Source organism: Alosa pseudoharengus, unplaced genomic scaffold (genome assembly GCF_046254945.1).
Source record: "Alosa pseudoharengus isolate Yale_2024_CS ecotype anadromous, Long Island Sound unplaced genomic scaffold, YU_APseudo_1.1 YU_APseudo_1.1_scf_1, whole genome shotgun sequence".
NCBI lineage: Eukaryota > Metazoa > Chordata > Actinopteri > Clupeiformes > Clupeidae > Alosa > Alosa pseudoharengus.
The window spans coordinates 8144708-8168189 of NW_027468564.1; the positions used below are offsets into that span (position 1 = coordinate 8144708).

The 23482-nt window shown below is 40.8% G+C and overlaps 3 protein-coding genes across 3 annotated transcripts in view; 1 reads left to right on the top strand and 2 right to left on the bottom strand.

The window, feature by feature from the left end:
- Nucleotides 1-949, top strand: part of LOC143136310 (uncharacterized) — a 103693-nt gene extending 102744 nt beyond the window's left edge. The window contains exon 7 of the mRNA XM_076296964.1: nucleotides 85-949. Within this exon, the coding sequence (XP_076153079.1) occupies nucleotides 85-949 (865 nt within the window). The remainder of the gene's footprint in view (nucleotides 1-84) is intronic.
- Nucleotides 950-5899: 4950 nt separating this feature from the next.
- Nucleotides 5900-8082, bottom strand: LOC143116838 (uncharacterized). Its single transcript, XM_076278167.1, has 2 exons — nucleotides 7845-8082; nucleotides 5900-6819 (listed from the first exon to the last, which is right to left on the bottom strand). The coding sequence occupies exons 1-2, from the start codon at nucleotides 8080-8082 to the stop codon at nucleotides 5900-5902; spliced, it is 1158 nt and encodes a 385-aa protein (XP_076134282.1).
- A 2381-nt stretch (nucleotides 8083-10463) lies between these two features.
- On the bottom strand, nucleotides 10464-11516 carry LOC143116843 (uncharacterized). The gene has a single exon (XM_076278182.1). It carries the CDS (start codon nucleotides 11514-11516, stop codon nucleotides 10464-10466), a length of 1053 nt encoding a protein of 350 aa, XP_076134297.1.
- Between the last annotated feature and the right edge of the window lie 11966 nt (nucleotides 11517-23482).

The following is a 23482-nucleotide window of genomic DNA, read 5'->3' on the forward strand; positions in this document are numbered from 1 at the left end:
TTTTTAATCCTTTTCTGATATTGCAGATGTTGAAAGGATCACAAATGGGAAGGGGTGCAAGTATGGGTCAGATCTCAACCCACATCATACTGGACAAAAGCCATATCCGTGTACTACATGTGGGAAGGGTTTCAAAACTAGTGGAAACCTCACTATCCATCAAAGAACACATACTGGAGTAAATCCATATGAGTGCTCATATTGTGGAAAGACTTTTACCCTGGCAGGTCATCTCAAGACACATCTGATGATCCATACTGGGGAGAAGCCACATCAGTGTGCTACATGTGGGAAGAGTTTCAAAACTAGTAGAGAGCTTACTGTCCATCAGAGAACACATACTGCAGAAAAGCCATATCAGTGTTCAGATTGTGGAAAGACTTTTACTCAGGCAGGTCAACTCAGGACGCACCAGAGGACCCATACTGGGGAAAAGCCACATCATTGTTCAGAATGTGGAAAGGCCTTTACTGAGGCAGGCCAACTGAAGACACACCAGAAGATCCATACTGGGGAAAAGCAGTATCAGTGTGCTACATGCTGGAAGACTTTTGCCACCAGGTATAATCTCAAGTCACACCAGAAAATCCATACTGGAGAAAAGCCATATCAGTGTTCAGAGTGTGGAAAGGCTTTTACTCATATGTGTAATCTCAAGAGACACCAGAAGATCCATACTGGGGAAAAGTCCCATCAGTGTTCTACATGTGGGAAGAGTTTCAGAACCAGCGAAGACCTTACTGTCCATCAGAGAACACATACTAGGCACAAGCCATATCAGTGTACAGAGTGTGGAAAGACTTTTGCCACCAGGTCTAATCTCAAGTCACACCATAAACTCCATACTGGAGAAAAGCAATTTCACTGTTCAGAGTGTGGGAAGACTTTTACTTGGGCATCTAACCTCAAGAAACACCAAAAAAGCCATACTGGGGAAAAGTCATATTAGTGTGTAGAGTGCTGAAAGATTTTTACTCAGGCAGCTCATCTGAAGACACACCCGAAAATCCATAATCGGTAGTCCTTCGGTAGAAAGTCTTTTGTCAAGATATCCAAGCCAAAAAGGCTAATCGGTGCACCCAGTGTGGGAAGACATTAAATTATGTGTAATTTAAAGGTACATCAGATGATCCATTTAGAGGAGACACCATGTCTGTGTTCTAAGTTTGATCTCATACTGCTCAGTCCCATACAGTCTCTGTAATGTCTTTACATTAAAAAGTTTGATGGTCAATTCCTATGTAGTTATGAATCTGTTCCTGCACTATGAATCTACAAAGTCAAAACTTGGTATAGGGGCTTGGTACTTGATTCTGAGGAAGCACTAGAAAATTGGTGGCATTTGGCTTGTAACACAGGAAGTGAGCTTGTATCTCAGCAACGCAAGTCCAAACTTGGTATAGGGACTTGGTATCTGATTGTGAGGATGAACTAGGACTAGGCCCTAATTCCGCCCACTCACTCATCAACGGTTAGACCGAGAATTCTCGCTGTGAAATCAAAATTCCACTGGAGCTCCAAATGGTTTTGTACAAGCAGCCTTTTTGTACATAACAATTTCAAATACATGTATGGTGCAGGTGCTTGTGTTTCCTTTGGAATCTGCCATCTTGGTTTATTTATAAATCAATATTAAGTGAAACATACATGCAAAAGGGCAAAAATAGATCACAGGCTAAATAGGTGACTTTCCGACTGACAAACATATTGCTCTGTATGATCGTGCCTGATGCCCTGCCTAGCTAGTCGGGGGCTTAATGAAAAGGGACTCTATACTCCATAACAACGGACAACAGGAGTAACATACCTGTGGCCAGAAGTGGGCACAAATACATCAAAAACTATTTTGTTACAAACTACAAATACTGGCTCATAAAATGTAACAAAATAAAATACAAAATACTGATGTACTAAATACATGTACTAAAATACTAAAATACAATATACTGTATTTAATTAAAATACAAGTAATTAATAATTTGAAAATACAAAAATATCCACACAATAATCATGGTTTTAAAAAGAAACTACAAGGCATATTATTGAAAATGTATCCCCAAGAGACAAGAAATACTATTTTCTGATTGGCTGGCAGAGGGCTATTAATTATATACATTGGTGCTCGTATGAAGTAGATCTGGTAAACAAAAAATGTTAACAGCATCCCATATTGATGATTGAACTGACAAGAAGCAAACAGTGGAATCAACTGTAACATAGCACAGTGTTTCTTAACTGGTGGGTCGGGACCCAAAAGTGGTCACAGAACCGTTCTGGGTGGGTCGCAGAGCTTGTGGTTAAAAATAAATTAAAAATCAGCAATTTCAAATGCTACCTTATCTGATCTAATTATGGACCTTAATTTTGATAAACTTTATTCGTAGCCTACATATCAGTCATTGCCATGGACATAGACAATGTTTATGTGACAAGTCATGTTAGAGATCATTTTAGTGGTAAACGGAAGTAGACTGCTACTCTGAATATTTGAAGTAGCCTGCAGTAGGCTTGGATATAGATTCACTTCAACTGAGGACTAAATAGGACAGAAACCCCATTGTGTGGTGTGCAGTAGATGGCAGGGCACATGAGAGCATGAAACCATCAAAACTAAAATGGCACATGGAAACAAGGCACCCCTGTCAAAGTCATACCTGTTGAGTACTTTGAAAGGTGACATCAAGAGTTGAAGACTTCAAAAATGTAGGCTAATACAAAACAAGTAGGTCTACAGGCACTTTGCTTGTCTTATCATGTAGCTCACCATATCCATTGGCTTGAACGCTAAAAATATATTTATATGGGTCGCAACTTTATGAACATGGGAAATTGTGGGTCCCAAAGTCAGACCAGTTGAGAACCACTGACATGGCATACTACCCACGATCATTTCCGTTACCAATGAATGTAAAACAACAAATTTAACAGATCAGCCTCTTTTTAAACTAAACTGCATTATAAATGCATGCCTATTGCCTACATAAATGACTGGCAACATGGGGGACAAACAGAATAACATCCTGCAAGGTGTCCCGATATACAGAATTAATTAACTTGGTGGAGAAAACTCTTTCTGCATCGGGGTGGTCTTGGTGTCCGTCTCCTGTATTATTTCTGCATACCTCTGGAGATGTTATCCCTGGCATAAATCCTCATGTCAAATCCATTAAGTGGTTTTAATACTGTCCTGTAGTGAGAATGAACATCAGCTATTAGGTACTCAAGGTCATGGGGTCAAAGGTCATCATATGGGGCCCATGTCCTAATGTTCTCCATCAGTATCTTATCTGTATCGTTTTCACATTTTAGTCTTGATTTGACACACTTGCCAGTTAAAGCTCCTGAAGATAGATACTTTTCATTATTTTTTTTCTAACTTTCAATGCTCTTAGGGTAAAACAGAAAAGACAGGCACAAAAAAATGGGTTTACAACCCATGTTGACCATTTTGGCTCCCTCAGTTGACTTTTCTATTCATTTTTTCCAACTTCAGACATGTCCAGAGGGAATGGTAAAAGAGATAAAATGTATCTAACACTTTTGTAAGAAAAAGGAAAAATGGGTTTACATTTTACGCTATCCTTCCAAAAGGGTAATGAAATTAGTATTTGTATGGACAAATTGCTACTTAGGTCATTTTTAGAGCTGATAGGGAATTACCCAAGGGATATCATTGGGTACCCACCCTATTCTTATGGAGTAGCCCCTAGGCAACAAGAAACAAACAAACAAAAAAAACAGGTCACCATGATTCTGGCCTTTGGCTCCCGGACTATGATAAGCATAGCTTATTGTAATGGTTAGTATATTTAACTGAGTGATGAAATGTTGTCTTATTAGAGAAAAAAGTACAGATTTTTCTTAAGTATTTAAGTATTTGAAATACTCTAAATACAATCCCTCAAAGTATTTTAGTACAAACTACATTAGATTTGTTCCAATCCTGCAAAATACAAATTCCAAAATACGCTAAAGTAATTAAATAAGTATTTAAAATAAATTAATTAAAATCCTGCCCATGTCTTCCTGTGGCTTAATTTGTGGAGTACGTAGGGAGAGAATCCGTTTGATAAATGAGCCAGTAGAGGAGAAATAACTCTTAAGAAATAATCTGTAGCCTATAGGCTAATGCAAACAACATTAGGTAGACCTACTAGTGATGAGAATCAGCCAACCACTCAGTCTCAAATCGAACTGAATGGCTAGTTGAATGTTAATTCTCTAAAAGGCACTTCAAGTGTGTGCTAAGAAATCCTTGTGTTTTTGATACTGTACTTAAATTGACAATTGACAAAGTAAATTTCTTTGGAGACTGAAGGTGTAGCTGCAGCATGTTGATTGATATGTTTTAATTATGTAAAGACATGTTCAAGGAGTTCAGATAGAGCCTGTATCAAGACCATATTTTAGTTCAATGTGTTATATGTACTATTTTTGGATGAAACACCTCAAAGATGATTAGGTGGGGGTGGGTGGGTGGGTGACTGAACTGGAGGTTCCAGACTCTAATAAAGGGGGTTTATGTTTTTTTCTTAAATCAAAGAATCCTGTTTGCTCCAGTTACAGTGCCAGGTGACGTGGCCCTTTTCTACTGTTCAGTGTCCCATTGTGGGAGAACTCCCCAGGAGAAGTGCCCAGGCACCACTCCTTCCCATAATTCTTTGTTATTTCATTATGTGTTCCAAAAGCTTTTGCTGCTGATTGGTCATGTTTCAATCCAGTCGGTTTATTAGTGTGTTTCATTGTGAAACATTAAGTTGTGTCCACCAAATGTTGCATTTCTTAAAGAATCCTGCAATTTTTGTGTCAGTGCCAGGCTTCCTCTACATATCATCTCTTACCCCTACGTACTATCACATTTCCATTCACACCTCCTCCTCACCACCCACCAACTCTCTTCTGCTCAATAGCATTCCAGTTCACACCTCCACCCCTCCAAAAATCCAATTGTGTACAACTTCATTTATGATGATATATTTTGAGCATAAATCATCAAACCTGCAGAGCAGTGGGACATGTGACAAGTGTGTGGGATGTGTGACAAGTGTGTGGGATGTGTGACAAGTGTGTGGGATGTGTGACAAATGTGTGGGATGTGTGACAAGTGTGTGGGATGTGTGACAAGTGTGTGGGATGTGTGATGAATGTGTGGGATGTGGGATGCCCGTGAGATAAAGATACATTGGAATTCAACACGTGTATAAAATGATTTTGTTTAGTCTATGTAATGCCATAGCAATTCGTACAATGTGCAATTTTCATTTTCAATCCGGCATGTACTGGTAATGATGTTAACAAATAAAGACAGTATCATTTGAAAATGTTTTATTGATTATTACACTAATCTCACTACAGTGAAGTAACAGATTCATATGAAACAGTAACATATGAATTTACCATCAAACATTTTAATATTAACATGCAGGTGCAGACACGTCAGAGACAGGAGCGAGAGATGACACCTGAGTAAATGTCTTTACAAACTGAGAACACAGATATGGTCTCTCCTCTAAATGGATCATCTGATGTACCTGGTAATTAATCATTGAACATTGGTAATAATGACATTTGACAATAAAAGACTTTCTACCGAAGGACTACCGAGTATGGATTCTCTGGTCTGTATTGAGAGAACCCACCCAAGTAAAACTATTTCCACAATCTGAACAGTGGTTTCTCCAGTATGAGTCATGTGGAGCGTCTTGAGATAACTGCTTTGACTGAAGGACTTACCACATGTAGTGCACAGATACAGCTTTTCTCCAGTATGTGATACAGTGTCTATGTGACAGTGAGCTCTCTGTTGGTTCTGAAACTCCTCCCACATGTAGCACACTGATATGATCTTGAGATGAGCTGCCTGAGTAAAAGTATTTCCACAATCTGAACACTGACTTGACTATTCTCCAGTATGTGTCCTCTGATGTAGAGTAAGATCTGAGCTTGATCTGAAAGTCTTTCCACAATCTGAACAGTGATGAGATTTTTCCGCAGTATGGATTTTCTGGTGATTCTTCAGATTAGACAAACAATTAAAAATCTTTCCACAATCTGAACAGTGATATAGCTTTTCTCCAGAATGGATCCTCTGGTGTATCTTGAGATTACCCACCTGATTAAAAGTTTTGCCACAATCTGAACACTGATATGGCTTTTCTCCAGAATGGATCCTCTGGTGTCTCTTGAGATTACCCACCTGATTAAAACTTTTACCACAATCTGAACACTGATATGGCTTTACTCCAGTATGTGTTCTCTGATGGATAGGGAGTTCTCCTTTGGTTCTGAAACTCTTCCCACATGTAGCACACTGATATGGCTTTTCCCCAGCATGGATCATCAGATGTTTCTTGAGATTACCTGCAAGAGTAAAAGTCTTTCCACATTCTGAACAATGATGAGACTTTTCCCCAGTATGGATCCTCTGGTGTGTCTTCAGACTACCCACTTGACTAAAAGTCTTTCCACAATCTGAACACTGATGTGGCTTTTCTCCAGTATGTGTTCTCTGATGAATAGTGATTTTTCCTTTGGTTCTGAAACTCTTCCCACATGTAGCAGACTGATATGGCTTTTCCCCAGTATGGATTTTCTGGTGTCTCTTGAGATGAGCTGCCCGACTAAAAGTCTTTCCACATTCTGAACAATGATGAGACTTTTCCCCAGTATGTGTTATCTGATGGATATTGAGGTTTCTGCTGGTACTACTCTTCCCAAATGTAGTACACTGATGTGGCTTTTGTCCAGACTGTGTTGTGTGATGTGGGTTGAGATCTGACCCCCTGTTGAACCTCTTCTCATTGGTGATCCTTTCAACTCCTGTAATATAAGAAGATTATTAAAACATATCATTTCTCTTCATCCTCCTACAGCAATGAAAATGTTATCTTTCTCCACTTAGGGATTTATAGTAAAAGTGTCTAGCTAGAGATGGTAGGTGAATGTCAACACAGGCACAGATACATGACATTGAAGAGCAGAAGCCCATGTGTTAAAGATGGTAAAATGCCCCCTATGATTTAAATATCCTCATAAAACGTATGGCATATTATAACATATATTAAGAACTCATCACACCCATCAATGTTCTTCTTATACAAGCTGTTAAGAGTCTTAGTATGAGAGGAGTCATCATGAGACACATTATTTTTTGTATTAGCAAGTAGCTGTATAATAAGAGGGGTCATATATTATCCACCAGTCAGTATTGGTCCCAACCATATTGCAGGATGTGGCTGTCCTGTGTGTGTAGGATATACGACAGTCTGAGGAGATCTGAGGCACACAATCCTTATTGTTAGGTCTTGCTAAGCCTATTGCAAATCACAATATAAGCTCATTGGTTTCTTTCTTTTCTTTCCCTTGTTTGGCATTTTGTTTTGTTGGGTAGTGAAGCGAAAATGCATTTAAATCATTGTTCATGTCATGTGGGGGGAGGATTAGCACCCTGGGCCATGGTGCGTAATATGGAATACAACTATAGCAGCTCCCCTGCCAACTATGCCTGTAAACATTGATCATAGAAAATAAGAGAGATTTGGTGAAAGGACACCAAAGCGAAACAGACTTCATATGGCAAGCCAGTTTAACATGACAGTCTGAAGTAATCTATTCTCACAGTCATATTCCACACACAATACAAATATTTTTAGAGCCCTAATTTTGTCTGTCAAACTAAGTAACTTTGAAGTAACTGATACATGAAGTCAAGGACAGAAGACAACAGGTGTAAAAGACAGCAAATAATGTGAAATGATTTAAGCATTCTGACAAAATCTAATGTAAACAATGCTATTAACTAATAACCGCTCCAGGTTTTTCTAGTAGACATGTAAGCATCTTACTTGTAGTAGAAGAGTCATCATGGTCATATTGTCCAGAATCAGAATCGTTTTCCTCTTTCATTTCCACTGGTGGGAATCCCTCTTCTCTGTAGGTAGAGGATGTTTGTGTCTCAGTCTTACAGTCATTTTCCAATACAGTCTTATCTTCCAATTTACTGGCCAAAATATAATTATGGAGAAAATAATCAAACTCCTCTTCTTTGATCTCCTTCTTCACTGTTTTTAGTGGTTCTGTCATTTCAGGCTTAAGTTCTGTTGTGTCAAAGAAATCCTCTCAAATTAAAGATAAAATGAATATGTGGCCAAAGAACAGTAGAGTTGTCCTGTTGATGACATACACATACACATTGTAGCATCCCTGTGAGAACCACCCTCTGATATAAGACCTTTATCTGACCTGGAGTCCATTTTACCCAATCAGCTGCAAGAATACCGTATTTTCATTACAAATGATGATGGCAAATGATTATTGGTTAGACAATTCTGATGGTAATCAGGTGGGCATGTCCATAGATCAACCTGCCCAAAGTCCACAAAGGAGGGTATGTGGGGGTGGGGTGGAGGTGTGAACTGGTGAGTGATGGGGGTAGGAGACTGCATGTGGGGGTGGAGGTGTGAACTGATTGGTGATGGGGGTAGGAGACTGCATGTGGGGGTGGAGGTGTGAACTGATGGGTGATGGGGGTAGGAGACTGCAGGTGGGCTGGAGTTTTGTGAACTGTTCATTTCCCACTAAAACAAGTAAAACTTTCAAAGGGATCTTTCCCTATCATCATGTCATTGAGGCTTATTTTCTGTCGCCACATGACATTAGACTGCTTGGGGACTGGAACTATTGTGGCCGATTTCAAGCATGCAGGGAGCCATGAGGTTGTCAGAGACAGGTTAAAGATGGTAGTGAAGACCGGCATTAACCCGGCTGCACAGTCTTTGAGCACCCCACCCTGTACTCCATCTGGTCCCGCTGCTTTCCTTGGGTTGATGTTGCAGACTTGGGTTGTAGACTGGTAAAAGGAGCTTGCTGCAGACATTGAAGGACCGCAGCCTCCTCAGGAAGTACAGTCTGCTCAGCTCTTTCTTGTATAGTGCTTCAGTATTGTCCAGTTTATTGTCCAGGTGTAATCCCAGATACTTGAATGTGTTAACCACCTCCACATTGACCCCATCAATGGAGACTGGTAGCAGAGCGGGCTTAGACCTGCAGAAATCCACCACCATCTCCTTGGTCTTCGCAGTGTTGAGTTAAAGGTGGTTGAGTTTGCACCAATAGCACAAAGTCCTCCAGCAGGCTCCTGTACTCCTCCTCTTGCTCGTCCCTGATACACCCCACAATTACAGTATCGTCAGAAAACTTCTGCATGTGGCATGACTCAGTGTTGTAACAGAAGTCAGATGTGTACAGGGTGAACAGGACTGGAGAGAGCACAGTTCCCTTTGGAGCTCCGGTGCTGCTGATCACAGTGTCAGAGAGACAGTTCTTCAGTCTGACGAACTGTGGCCGCTCGGTCAGGTAATCTGTAAACCAGTGTACCAGGTGAGCGTCCACACCCATCTGCAAGAGCTTGTTCATATATGGTGAAAGATAACGAGCATGAATCACACCTGCAGAGCAGTGGGATATGTGACTGTAAAGATACACTGGAATTCAATATGTGTATAAAACAATTTTGTTTAATCTATGTAACGCCATAACAAGCCCTTTACAGAGCTTAAAAATAGATTAAAAACAGCTTTGCGATCTCTCATAGACACACATGCTGTCTCTGCGTCTTGAATGCAATGGTGAAGACCACTGTACACCCATGGGTTGCACTAAGGACGCTTGGTTGTTCTGCATGTTGCCTGTGTTCATTTGGGGACATGATCGACACAGAAGGGTAGGCTATAGCAAGACATCCTACAATGTGCAAATTTCCTTTCAATCCGGCACATACTGGTTATGCTGTTAACAGTGACTGTGAAGCTAGTGTTGGCCAATAGTCCCCCAAGGAGGAGAGTGCAGTGCAGTGGCTTCATCAACTAGAATGTTTACACTTCCATGAGTGTTCTACAGCGTACAATAAGAATACAACAGAAATAAAGACAGTATCATTTGAAACAGCACTAATGTCACTACAGCGCAGGAACAGATTCATAACTACATAGGAATTGACCATCAAACATTTTAATATTAACATGCAGGTGCAGACACCTCAGAGACAGGACAGAGAGATGACACCTGAGTAAATGTCTTTCCAAACTGAGAACACAGATATGGTCTCTCCTCTAAATGGATCCTCTGATGTACCTGGTAATTACACACATTTTAATGACATTTAACAATAAAAGACCTTCTACCGTCTGTATTGAGAGAACCCACCCAAGTAAAACTATTTCCACAATCTGAACAGTGGTTTCTCCAGTATGAGTCATGTGGAGCGTCTTGAGATAACCGTTTTGACTGAAGGACTTGCCACATGTAGTGCACAGATACAGCTTTTCTCCAGTATGTGATACAGTGTCTATGTGACAGTGAGCTCTCTGTTGGTTCTGAAACTCCTCCCACATGTAGCACACTGACATGATCTTGAGATGAGCTGCCTGAGTAAAAGTATTTCCACAATCTGAACACTGACATGACTATTCTCCAGTATGTGTCCTCTGATGTAGAATAAGATCTGAGCTTGATCTGAAAGTATTTCCACAATCTGAACAGTGATATGGCTTTTCCCCAGTATGGATCATCTTGTGTCTCTTGAGATTACCCACCTGATTAAAAGTTTTACCACAATCTGAACAGTGATATGGCTTTACTCCAGTATGTGTTCTCTGATGGATAGTACGTTTTTCGCTGGTTCTGAAACTCATCCCACATGTAGAACACTGATGTGGCTTTTCCCCAGTATGGATCATCTGGTGTCTCTTGAGATTACACACATGAGTAAAAGTCTTTCCACAATCCGAACAATGATAAGACTTTTCCCCTGTATGCATCCTCTGGTGTTTCTTGAGATTACCCACATTAGTAAAAGTCTTTCCACAATCTGAACACTGATATGGCTTTTCTCCCATATGTGTTCTCTGATGGACAGTGAGTTCTCCTTTGGTTCTGAAACTCTTCCCACATGTAGCACACTGATATGGCTTTTCTCCAGTATGGATTTGCTGGTGTCTCTTGAGATGAGCTGCCAGAGTAAAAGTATTTCCACAATCTGAACAGTGATATGGCTTTTCTCCAGTATGCATCCTCTGGTGTGTCTTCAGACTACTCACATGACTAAAAGTCTTTCCACAATCTGAACACTGATGTGGCTTTTCTCCAGTATGTGTTGTCTGATGGATAGTGAGATCTCCTTTGGTTCTGAAACTCTTCCCACATGTAGCACACTGATATGGCTTTTCTCCAGTATGTGTCCTCTGGTGTCTCTTGAGATGACCCATCTGATTAAATGTTTTACCACAATCTGAACACTGATATGGCTTTTCCCCAGTATGGATCATCAGATGTGTCTTGAGAGTACATGCCAGAGTAAAAGTCTTTCCACATTCTGAACAATGATGAGACTTTTCCCCAGTATGTGTTATCTGATGGATATTGAGGTTTCTGCTGGTTTGACTGGTGGTGTGACTTTTGTCCAGACTGTGTTGCCTTATGTGGGTTGAGATCTGACCCCCTGTTGAAACTCTTCCCATGTGTGATCCTTTTAACTCCTGTAATATAAGAACATTATTAAAACATTTAATTTTTCTTCCTCCTCCTACAGCAATGAAAATGTTATCTTTCTCCACTTAGGGATTTCTAGTAAAAGTGTCTAGCTAGAGATGGTAGGTAAATGTCAACACAGGTACAGATACATGGTGTCGAAGAGCAGAAGCCCATGTGTCAAAGATGGTAAAATGCTAAAGGCTAAAATTATATGATTTAAATATTGTCATAAAATATTATATAAAGAATATAAAGAGCCTATATCCCACCCATCAATGTTTTCCTAATACAAACGTTTAACAGTCTAACTTGTAGGAGAGGAGTCATCATGGCCCTAATCTCTTTAAGACACATCGTTTTGGCAAGTAGCCGTATAATAATTGGAGTCATGTATTGTCCGCCAGTCAGTATTGGAAAATAAGTCTCAACCATATTGCAGGATTGTGGCTGTCCTGTGTGTGTAGAATATATACTGTATCTTTGAATACGGCAGTCTGCTGAGATCTGAGGCACATTGATCACATAATCAAAACTGATTATATGTCCCCACTATACCTGTCATTATTAATCTTAGAAAATAAGAGTGATTTGGCGAAAGGAAACCAGCGTGAAACAGACTTGATGTGGCAAGCCAGTTTAACATGACAGTCTGAAGTAATCTATTGACACAGACGATAAGTAGCCAAATTTCACACACAGCACAAAAGACATTTTTAGAGCCCTGATTTTGTCAGTCAAACAACTAATCAACAATAATACTACATATCAACAGATTAATTGACTTATACGCTAATCAATACTTGCAGCCTTTGTGTGTGTGTGTGTGTGTGTGTGTGTGTGTGTCCATACTCACCTAGTTTCTTACTGGTCCTGGGCTGTTCTGCATCTCCATTGGTCTGCGTCTGCTTGTTCGTCCCTCGCTGGCCTTGTGGTCTACAGCAGTCCACCAGCACCACTGATACTCTCTTCATCTGGGCCAGAGACATGGGGTCTGTAGGGGACAGGTCAGTTTTGAATTGGACTGCAGTGCAAATGTTGGAGCAAACATTAAGTTGGTATTGTTTTTAATATTATAAACCTCTACCTAGAGCTTTCACATTAAATCATATAATTTAATCTAATAAGAGTTTGACTTATTTAAGACGTCTTACCAAAACAAATTTGCTTAACAGACTAGCAGCCAAATTAGATTGTTTTCTTGATAACTATGTCTAATTTTAGATTACATTTTATATGCATATATAACAGCTTAGATGCCTGGTGGTTAACAGAGGGGGGGGGGGGCTGATACATGAAGTCAAGGACAGGAGACAACAGGTGTAAAAGACAGCAAATAATGTGAAATGATTTAAGCATTCCGACAAAATCTAATGTAAACAATGCTTCAATTCAATTAAATTACCTAAGAATCCAGCTTTTGCAAACATTTAAGCATCTTACTTGTAGGTGAGGAGTCATCATGGTCATATTCTCCAGAATCAGAATTGTTTACCTCTATAATTTCCACTGGTGTGAATACCTCTTCTCCCCAAGTAGATGATATTTGTGTCTCAGTCCTAAAGTCATGTTCCAATACAGTATTATCTTCCAATTTACTGGCCAAAATATGTTCAAGGAGGAAATAATCAAACTCTTCTTCTTTGATCTTCTTCTTCACTGGTATTAGTGGTTCTGACATTTCAGACTTAAGTTCTGCTGTGCCAAAGAAATCCTCTCCAACTTCCCTTCAGTTTGAAAATAACAAAATGTATATGTGGCCAAAGAACAGTACAGTTGTCCTGTTGATAACATACACCTACACACTGTAGTTCCACAGCATCTCTGACAACCACTCTCTCTTATAAGACCTTTATCTGACCTGTTGGCATCCTGGAGTCCATTTTACCCAATCAGCTGCAAGAATACAGTATTTGCATTGCAAATGATGATGACAAATTATTATTGGTTAGACAATTCAAATGGTAATCAGGTGGGCATGTCCATGACTTAACCTGCCCAAAATCCACAAAGGAGGGTATGTGGGGGTGTCGTGGAGGTGTGAACTGGTTGGTGATGGGGGTAGGAGACTCCATGCGGGGGTGGAGGTGTGAACTGGTTGGTGATGGGGATAGCAGACTGCAGGTGTTGGTGGAGTTTTGTAAAGTTTTGTTCCCAGTAAATCAAGTAACATTTCCAAAGGGATCTTCCCCCATTGTCATGTCCTTGACAGATTTGGTCTGATGCTCTACATTCCTCCAGTGCTCCCTAGTCTGATTCCAGTGCTCCCTAGTCTGATCCTAGTCTGATTCCAGTGCTCCCTAGTCTGATCCTAGTCTGATTCCAGTGCTCCCTCGTCTGATCCTAGTCTTATTCCAGTGCTCCCTAGACTGATTCCAGTACTCCCTAGACTGATCCTAATCTGATTCTAGTGCTCCCTAGTCTGATCCTATTCTGATTCCAGTGCTCCCTAGTCTGATTCCAGTGCTCCCTAGTCTGATCCTAGTTTGATTCCAGTGCTCCCTAGTCTGATTCCCTCCCTAGTCAGTGCTCCCTAGACTGATCCTAGTCTGATTCCAGTGCTCCCTAGTCTGATCCTAGTCTGATTCCAGTGCTCCCTAGTCTGATCCTAGTCTGATTCCAGTGCTCCCTAGACTGATCCTAGTCTGATTCCAGTGCTCCCTAGTCTGATTCCAGTGCTCCCTAGTCTGATCCTAGTCTGATTCCAGTGCTCCCTAGTCTGATTCCAGTGCTCCCTAGTCTGATCCTAGTCTGATTCCAGTGCTCCCTAGTCTGATTCTAGTCTGATTCCAGTGCTCCCTCGTCTGATCCTAGTCTGATTCCAGTGCTCCCTAGTCTGATTCCTTTGCCTCTACATTCCTCGGAACACCAACTAGCTGCCCAAACTCTTCTTAGAGCTCCTTACCATGTAAACTTTCATGGAGATGGATGAGGGCTTCTGCATTTTATATTTTATTATTATTATCTTTTTACAGTCATTTATAATTTGTGATGTAGTAATTTGTAACTAACTTTCTGTCTGCTCCAGCGTCTAACCTCCAAAAGGCTTATCATACATATTATTTTCTTGTTACAGTCATTTATAATTAATAATTGAGTCATTTCCTTCCACCACCCACACACCCTGCTACCCTCTGGAAAGAGATACAGAACCATAAAACAACAGAATGGAACAGACTGAAGAACGGCTTCTTCCCAATAGAACACCCTCATGAGTGGGGGTGTGAATTGGCAAAAATTTGACTATTCGATACTATTGCGATATTTGTGCCACGATACGATATTATTGTGATTCTTAACATATTGCGATACAACAAGTATTGCGATTCGATACTGCGATATATTGCAATTCATGTTATGTCCCATATTTTTCAAAGTCATTATAAAAAATATGGAAAATAAGACTGTTCAACTCACTTCAAATGTGAACATTATCTAACTATCTTTGTCTCTCTAACATTTTAACTGAAGTGCAAAAACATACAGTGGGTCCCATTTAGAAGTGGCCATTTCATTCACGCTTTGGTTTTCATCACGGGGTTGGTTGTCACAGGGTATGGGGTTGGTTGTCCCTATAGAGTTTCAATGGGATTTTAGTGATAAAATGGGATCTTAAAAAATGATAACTTTTTAGTTTTTTAAGCTAGAAACTGCAAATAAGTTTTAATATGAATACCACTCCTATGATAGTTGTCATCAATGCCCCTTATGTTTAAACAATGGGATTAAAGGAGGTGATCAGTTACTTGAATTGTCTACTGTGTTGAGAAATAAAATGAAATCATTTTCAGTGCCAAAACCTCTTTATTATCATGTAAGTTGCAAACAAAGTTGCAAACACAGTGACAACTGTGTCACAGTAACAAAAAAACACATGTGACAACAAACCCCACGAGCTATGTGACAACTATCCCCAACTGACCTCTTGACAAAGATGTTAACCTAGCTGCCACCTGGCTTTAACTTGATAGCTAAAATATGACTCAAAATAAAGCTACTACCTTTGACTTTATAATGAGTGTTTTGTTTTTGAACTAATAATATCCTACAAGCTCTCAATACAAAAACAACTCTAACATGAAAATTTACTCTGACCCATGAAATTTAAAAATGGTCTCCTCACCTCAATGCTGTGTGTCTGCTCAGCAAAATTCCTAGTGCAAATGATTAAGCAATCAAAGGGTAACAGTTTGATATCAAAATGTTACCACAGCATTACCTAGTGCCTGGAATAAGCAATGTGACAACCAACCCGTGAGACAACCAGCCCCGGTCTCCCCTACTTGCCTTATTAAAAGTCTTTCCACAATCTGAACACTGATATGGCTTTTCTCCAGTATGTGTTCTCTGATGGACAGTGAGGTTTCTCATTGTTTTGAAACCCTTCCCACATGTAGGACACTGATATGGCTTTACTCCAGTATGTGTTGTCTGATGTGGCTTGAGATCTGATCCCTTCTTTAAACACTTCCCATTTCTGATCCTTTCAACTCCTGTAATATAAGAACATGATTAAAACATATACTCTTTCTTCGTCCTGTTATCTTTCTCCACTTAGGGATTCAGAGTAAAAGTATCTAGCTAGAGATGGTATGTGAATGTCAACACAGCTCTATACATAACATCGAAGAGCAGAATACCATGTGTGAAAATGCATCATATGATTTAAATATTCTCATAAAACAGGATTTTAAAGAATATAAAGAACTTACCCCACCCCTCAATGTTTCCTAATACAAACTTTTAACAGTCTAACTTGTAGGAGAGGAGTCATCATGGTCATATATCATGGTCATATACTCTTTAAGCACATTGTGTTAAGATTATTTTTCTCGTTTTAGCCGTATAATAACTGGGGTCATGTATTGTCCACCAGTTAACATTTGAAAATAAGTCCCGGCCATATTGCTGGCTGTCCTGTGTGTGTGGGCTATAGCCAGTAACTCTGTATATGGCAGTCTGAAGAGATTTGAGGCACAATGATCACATGATCAAAACAGATCATGAGTCCCAAGCATACCTGTCAACATCGATCTTAGAAAATAAGAGAGACTTGCTGAAAGGACACCAATGCCAAACGGACTTGATATGGCAAGCCAGTTTAAAATGACAGTCTGAAGTAACCTATTCTTACAGTTGATGAACAGCCATATTCCACACGCCAACACAAAAACAATTTTCGAGCCCTAATTTTGTCGAGCTTGAAACAACTAATCAACAATAATCTCACAGATCAACAATGTATATGGCTAATCATTACTTGCAGCCCTTGTGTGTGTGTCTGTGTGTGTGTGTGTGTGTGTGTTTCTAGTTTCTTACTGGTCTTGGGTTTTTCTGCATCTCCATTGGTCTGCGTCTGCTTGTTCGTCCCTCGCTGTCCTTGTGGTCTACAGCAGTCCACCAGCACCACTGATGCCCTCTTCATCTCACAGCTTTACAATGCCAAAATAAATGCATAAATGTTCCAAATTCAGTTTCACATTTTCTACACATAAGAGAATTAGTGCCATCAAACGTATTAAGCTTCACTGGAGTTATATAGTATTTATACAGGAATTTATAATTAGTTTCTTTAACTTTAATGTTTGTAGTCAAAGGTGAGGTAAATTGGGTTCACAGAATTAACCATTCTTTTTCACTGAAAGTCATTTTAAACTCTATTTCCCAGTTCCCAGTTTGTCAGAGACAAAAAAGAGTTCTGTGAACTTTCAGACAGAGTTATGTACTGGTGGGATATCTTCCCTTTAACCGCAGTAGCAGTAATAATAAATTGTTCCAGCTCAGTGGGATAGAGTCTAAGTTTTCCCTTTTTATGTAAAGATACATAGCCTATCCCCAGAATATCAGCAGCAAACTCAGTCTATGTCTCGCAATACAGTCTCCAATTAAAACGCACATCGCACTTGTGCAGTCAAAATTAATGGGAGTCTTCAGAACAGTCATGTCAGTCACCCTGACATAACAGTGTGTAAAGTAGCCTATAATGTGAATGACTTGTTATTTTATCAAGGATTTCTTTCTTTTTGCAAAAAATAAAGTACAATAGGCATTAATTAGTAGGCCAGGAGCATATTGAAATTATGTGGCAAATTGCGTTTTTTATTACAAGGATACAATTGTAAAAGGACGTGACCGAAGCTGAGGCAAGCCAGGCAATAGGCCTATAGGCCCGACGGTAATTGTAAAGCAATTTACAAAAGATTCACTGAACAAAAATGCTGATGTGGTACATGAAAATTTAGCTAAAAATGTGGAGAATGCAATGCAATCAAGCATTTTGGACGATATATTGTCACAAGCTGGCAGGCAACAGGCCGATGTGCGTTTTATTTGGAGACTGTTTTGCCAGACAGAGACTGAGTTTGCTGCTGATATTCTGGGGATAGGCTACAACATAGTCAATGTACGACTTCAGCCTTTTAATATATTTGCTGCATTAGATCAGTCTTTCTAGAACAGGCAAGGGCTTTCTAGCCTCACGTCAGCAGCGCTGCATCACCCATATAGCCTACATTAAAACAACCAGCGGATGGTGGGCGGGTGCGGTTTTGAAAATTGGTCAAAAAACTTTGGTGCTGATGAATGGCTGATGGATGATAAGTTTTGCTATGCAGTTATGGTTGAAATAATAGCCCATCAGCGCATCTCTAGTGTGTGTGCCTCTCTCTCGCTCAGAGGGGAGGGAGAGGCTGAGGGTCGATCCAGCATGGATTCTAAACTCTGTGGTGGATAGGATCTACAATTAGGTGTTAACAATACTACTACGCTAGGTCGAAGTACTCCCAAGTGCTATTGCGCCAAACATTGTAGTTCTCCCGTTTATTCGCTTAGAAAATCGCCACGTTTCATGTTGCATGGCCGTAGCATTTCTATCAACTACTCGTGCAACTGTATTTAAGTCGGGAAAACGCGGATGTTTTTGATTACTTCTACGCTTAGTTACCATCCAAAACCGCTAGCATAGCAACATGCTAACACAGTCCAGCCGCGCACCAGAGCGTTTGAGTGCACGTACCGACGCGGGAGAGGTATGATTCAACTCGTGAAAGTTAAGGTAAGAACATATATTACTACTGACTTTGGGTGGCGTGTTCCTTTAAGCTTTTGTCTAAGAATATAATAAATGAAAATGTGTATTATCATCACCTGTGCCTCCTGATATCCTGTTTTGAACAGTAGCCTGCAGCTGGGGGGGCTGAGTGGGTAGCTCCAGGGGTTCTTCTCTAGGTATAGGGGGGTGGCGTAGTCACTATAGTCAGTAAGGCCACACTATCCAGCACTGGCTTTGGAAATAACGATGTCCACAGACAAGGTAGAATATGTTGCATGATTTTATGAAAGCATGCGGTATTGGGACATCAGATGCAAGTCAAATTTGTAGTTTCTTATGTTTCATTCCATCGAACTACAGATCCGCTACCCGATCTGGCAAACTTACATAGTGCGGTTATAGCCGATAGAGGGTCGCAAAGCGAATGCAGAAGTGCCGTTTACCCTGTTACGAGTTGATGAACCACTGAAACGAAAACACATTTTTAAGGTACAAAAAACTCTTTGGTGTTGCTTTAAGCCCACCTAACGACTCTATACACGATTTGATTGGCCTGATACAAGCCAACGGAGAGTTGCTAGACTAGCCCTGGCAGCAAATGTAATTTTACATTTGTAATTTGCTGCCGCTAGGGTGCGTCTAGATTTCTAGGCTAGGGTGATATAGCGTGATCCACCACCTTTAGATTTGTCTCTTGCAAATAAGTTATGTTTAAGTGGTGCATTTAATCCCCTGCAATTCCAGCTGACAAAATTCAAGTTATTCCTATGAGACTGCGACATGCGTCACTGTTTGATAAAGAGTGAGTGACGTTAACTACTGGGAATCACAACCACGGAGGAAAAGCTATTTTAGCAGGCATAATGATCGACAAATACAAGCAACATAAACATTGAAAAAGTAGATTACAAGACAAAACACATGTATCCCTTGATAAAGCGTCCGTTGAACAGGACGCCCGCATATTCCCTTTTATGATTGACGGACAGTCTGAAATGGCACCGTTGCTCATTCAAGAGAGCCGCCGACGTGCTACCAGAAACTAGTGACAAATGAACAGTATAAGAGTGGCAAATACGAATAATTTAACATCAGCTCAAAATGCAGACTATTAGGTTATTTCAGAAACCAGAGTAGACAGATTAAGAATGACCAGAAAACTAGGCAGATTTACCTGTTGCTAAGCTATCTGGAGATGGAAAGAGAAGGGAAAATAGCAAGGACGTTCTAGCTTAGCAGTCAATCAGTAGGCTAGTCCAAATAGACAGTCTATTTACTTGGCCACCGTTAGCTCACTGCCATCTGTATCCTGAAGTTAGGCTGGTGTACGACCCACAGATGTTAAGTTCTTGATGAAATCCACTGCTGCAGAGGGGTCTTGGAATTTGTGCAGTGTTCCACCAGGCAATGTAATTTTCAGCAGGGCAGGGAACAACAACCTGAACAATAACCTGGGTGGTTTGTCCTTACTGGGCTTCTCGCGCAAACTATCTGGGATAGGTTTTTGGTCAAGCCTCAAAAAGCCCAGAGGCAAATTGGGTTGGATTAGAGCCCTCCACGTCTTCCAGTATCCCAATCAGACGAATATTGTTTCTTCTTGAGCGCCCCTCTAGATCCTCGCACTTAGCATTCAGCTGATCCACTTGCGTTCTCAGAGTCTGTACGATGTTTTCTTGAGCATGCTCCAAATCTCTGATGGTGCTATCATGGTTTTCAATTTTCTGTAGCAGTGGTGCTATAGCACTTTTCAGCTCAGTACAAACTGTCACAGTCACAGCTAACAGCATAACCAGTACGTGCCGGATTGAAAGGAAATTTGCACATTGTAGGATGTCTTGCTATAGCCAGTGTTGTAGTCAAGTCACTATGCCTCGAGTCCGAGTCCAGGTTCGAGTCTCCAGTGTTCAAGTCCGAGTCAAGTCCAAGTCATTAAAAAAAATTCCAAGTCAAGTCCGAGTCGAGTCCACTACTCATCTGAGTCAAGTCCGAGTCGAGTCACTATTAAATGAAAAACTGACAACCTTCGGGGCATTCATGTCTCCAGGCATTTGGCACCATTAAAGTTAACGTCCGTTATTGTAGGAACATGGCGTGATGTGTGATGTAAGACATGAAGCAGTTTTTAGATATTAATTTAGTAATTTAGGTATTAAAATCCTATACCAAATAATATTCTAATGACATATTACAATTATAGCCTAATGACATGACAAAAAGTCGAGTCCTCATCTCAATTTCCGAGTCTGCATGGTCTGAATGTACGAGTCCGAGTCCAAGTTCGAGTCATTCAGTGCTCAAGTCCAAGTCAAGTCACGAGTCTCTAAATTTAGCTCATGACTCGGACACGACTTGAGTACTACAACACTGGCTATAGCCCACCCTTCTGTGTTGATCATGTCCCCAAATGAACACAGGCACCATGCAGAACAACCCAAGCGTCCTTAGTGCAACCCATGGGTATACAGTGGTCTTCACCATTGCATTCAAGATGCAGAGACAGCATGTGTAGTCTATGAGAGATCGCTAAGCTGTTTTTAATCTATTTTTAAGCTCTGTAGAGGGCTTCTTATGGCGTTACATAGATTAAACAAAATTGTTTTATACACATATTGAATTCCAATGTATCTTTACAGTCACATATCCCACTGCTCTGCAGGTGTGATTCATGCTCGTTATCTTTCACCATATATGAACAAGCTCTTGCAGATGGGTGTGGACGCTCACCTGGTACACTGGTTTACAGATTGCCTGACCGAGCGGCCACAGTTCGTCAGACTGAAGAACTGTCTCTCTGACACTGTGATCAGCAGCACCGGAGCTCCAAAGGGAACTGTGCTCTCTCCAGTCCTGTTCACCCTGTACACATCTGACTTCTGCTACAACACTGAGTCATGCCACATGCAGAAGTTTTCTGATGATACTGTAATTATGGGGTGTATAAGGGACGAGCAAGAGGAGGAGTACAGGAGCCTGCTGGAGGACTTTGTGCTATGGTGCAAACTCAACCACCTTCAACTCAACACTGCAAAGACCAAGGAGATGGTGGTGGATTTTCACATGTCTAAGCCCGCTCTGCTACCAGTCTCCATTAATGGGGTCAATGTGGAGGTGGTTAACACTTTCAAGTATCTGGGATTACACCTGGACAATAAACTGGACTGGTCAGCCAATACTGAAGCACTATACAAGAAAGAGCAGAGCAGACTGTACTTCCTGAGGAGGCTGCGGCCCTTCAATGTCCGCAGCACGCTCCTTTTACCAGTCTACACCCCAAGTCTGCAACATCAACCCAAGGAAAGCAGCGGGACCAGATGGGGTACAGGGTGGGGTGCTCAAAGACTGTGCAGCCGGGTTAATGCCGGTCTCCACTACCATCTTTAACCTGTCTCTGCCAACCTCATGGCTCCCTGCATGCTTGAAATCGGCCACAATAGTTCCAGTTCCCAAGCAGTCTAATGTCATGTGGCGACAGAAAATAAGCCACAATGACATGATGATAGGGAAAGATCCCTTTGGAAGTTTTACTTGTTTTAGTGGGAAATGAACAGTTCACAAAACTCCAGCCCACCTGCAGTCTCCTACCCCCATCACCAATCATTTCACACCTCCACCCCCACATGCAGTCTCCTACCCCCATCACCAATCAGTTCACACCTCCACCCCCACATGCAGTCTCCTACCCCCATCACTCACCAGTTCACACCTCCACCCCACCCCCACATACCCTCCTTTGTGGACTTAGGGCAGGTTGATTTATGGACATGCCCACCTGATTACCATCAGAATTGTCTAACCAATAATAATTTGCCATCATCATTTGCAATGCAAATACGGTATTCTTGCAGCTGATTGGGTAAAATGGACTCCAGGTCAGATAAAGGTCTTATATCAGAGGGTGGTTCTCACAGGGATGCTACAATGTGTAGGTGTATGTCATCAACAGGACAACTCTACTGTTCTTTGGCCACATATTCATTTTATCTTTAATTTGAGAGGATTTCTTTGACACAGCAGAACTTAAGCCTGAAATGACAGAACCACTAAAAACAGTGAAGAAGGAGATCAAAGAAGAGGAGTTTGATTATTTTCTCCATCATTATATTTTGGCCAGTACATTGGAAGATAAGACTGTATTGGAAAATGACTGTAAGACTGAGACACAAACATCCTCTACCTACAGAGAAGAGGAATTCACACCAGTGGAAATGAAAGAGGAAAACGATTCTGATTCTGGACAATATGACCATGATGACTCTTCTACTACAAGTAAGATGCTTACATGTCTACTAGAAAAACCTGGAGGGGTTATTAGTTAATAGCATTGTTTACATTAGATTTTGTCAGAATGCTTAAATCATTTCACATTATTTGCTGTCTTTTACACCTGTTGTCTCCTGTCCTTGACTTCATGTATCAGTGACTCCAAAGTTACTTAGTTGTTTGACAGACAAAATTAGGGCTCTAAAAATGTTTGTATTGTGTGTGGAATATGACTGTGAGAATAGATTACTTCAGACTCTCATGTTAAACTGGCTTGCCATATCAAGTCTGTTTCGCTTTGGTTTCACCAAATCTCTCTTATTTTCTATGATCAATGTTTACAGACATAGTTGGCAGGAGAGCTGCTATAGTTGTATTCCATATTACGCACCATGGCCCAGGGTGCTAATCCCCCCCCCCCCCCACATGACATGAACAATGATTTAAATGCATTATCGCTTCACTACCCAACAAAACAAAATGCCAAACAAGGGAAAGAAAAGAAAGAAACCAATGAGCTTATATTGTGATTTGCAATAGGCTTAGCAATACCTAACAATAAGGATTGTGTGCCTCAGATCTCCTCAGACTGTCGTATATCCTACACACACAGGACAGCCACATCCTGCAATATGGTTGGGACTT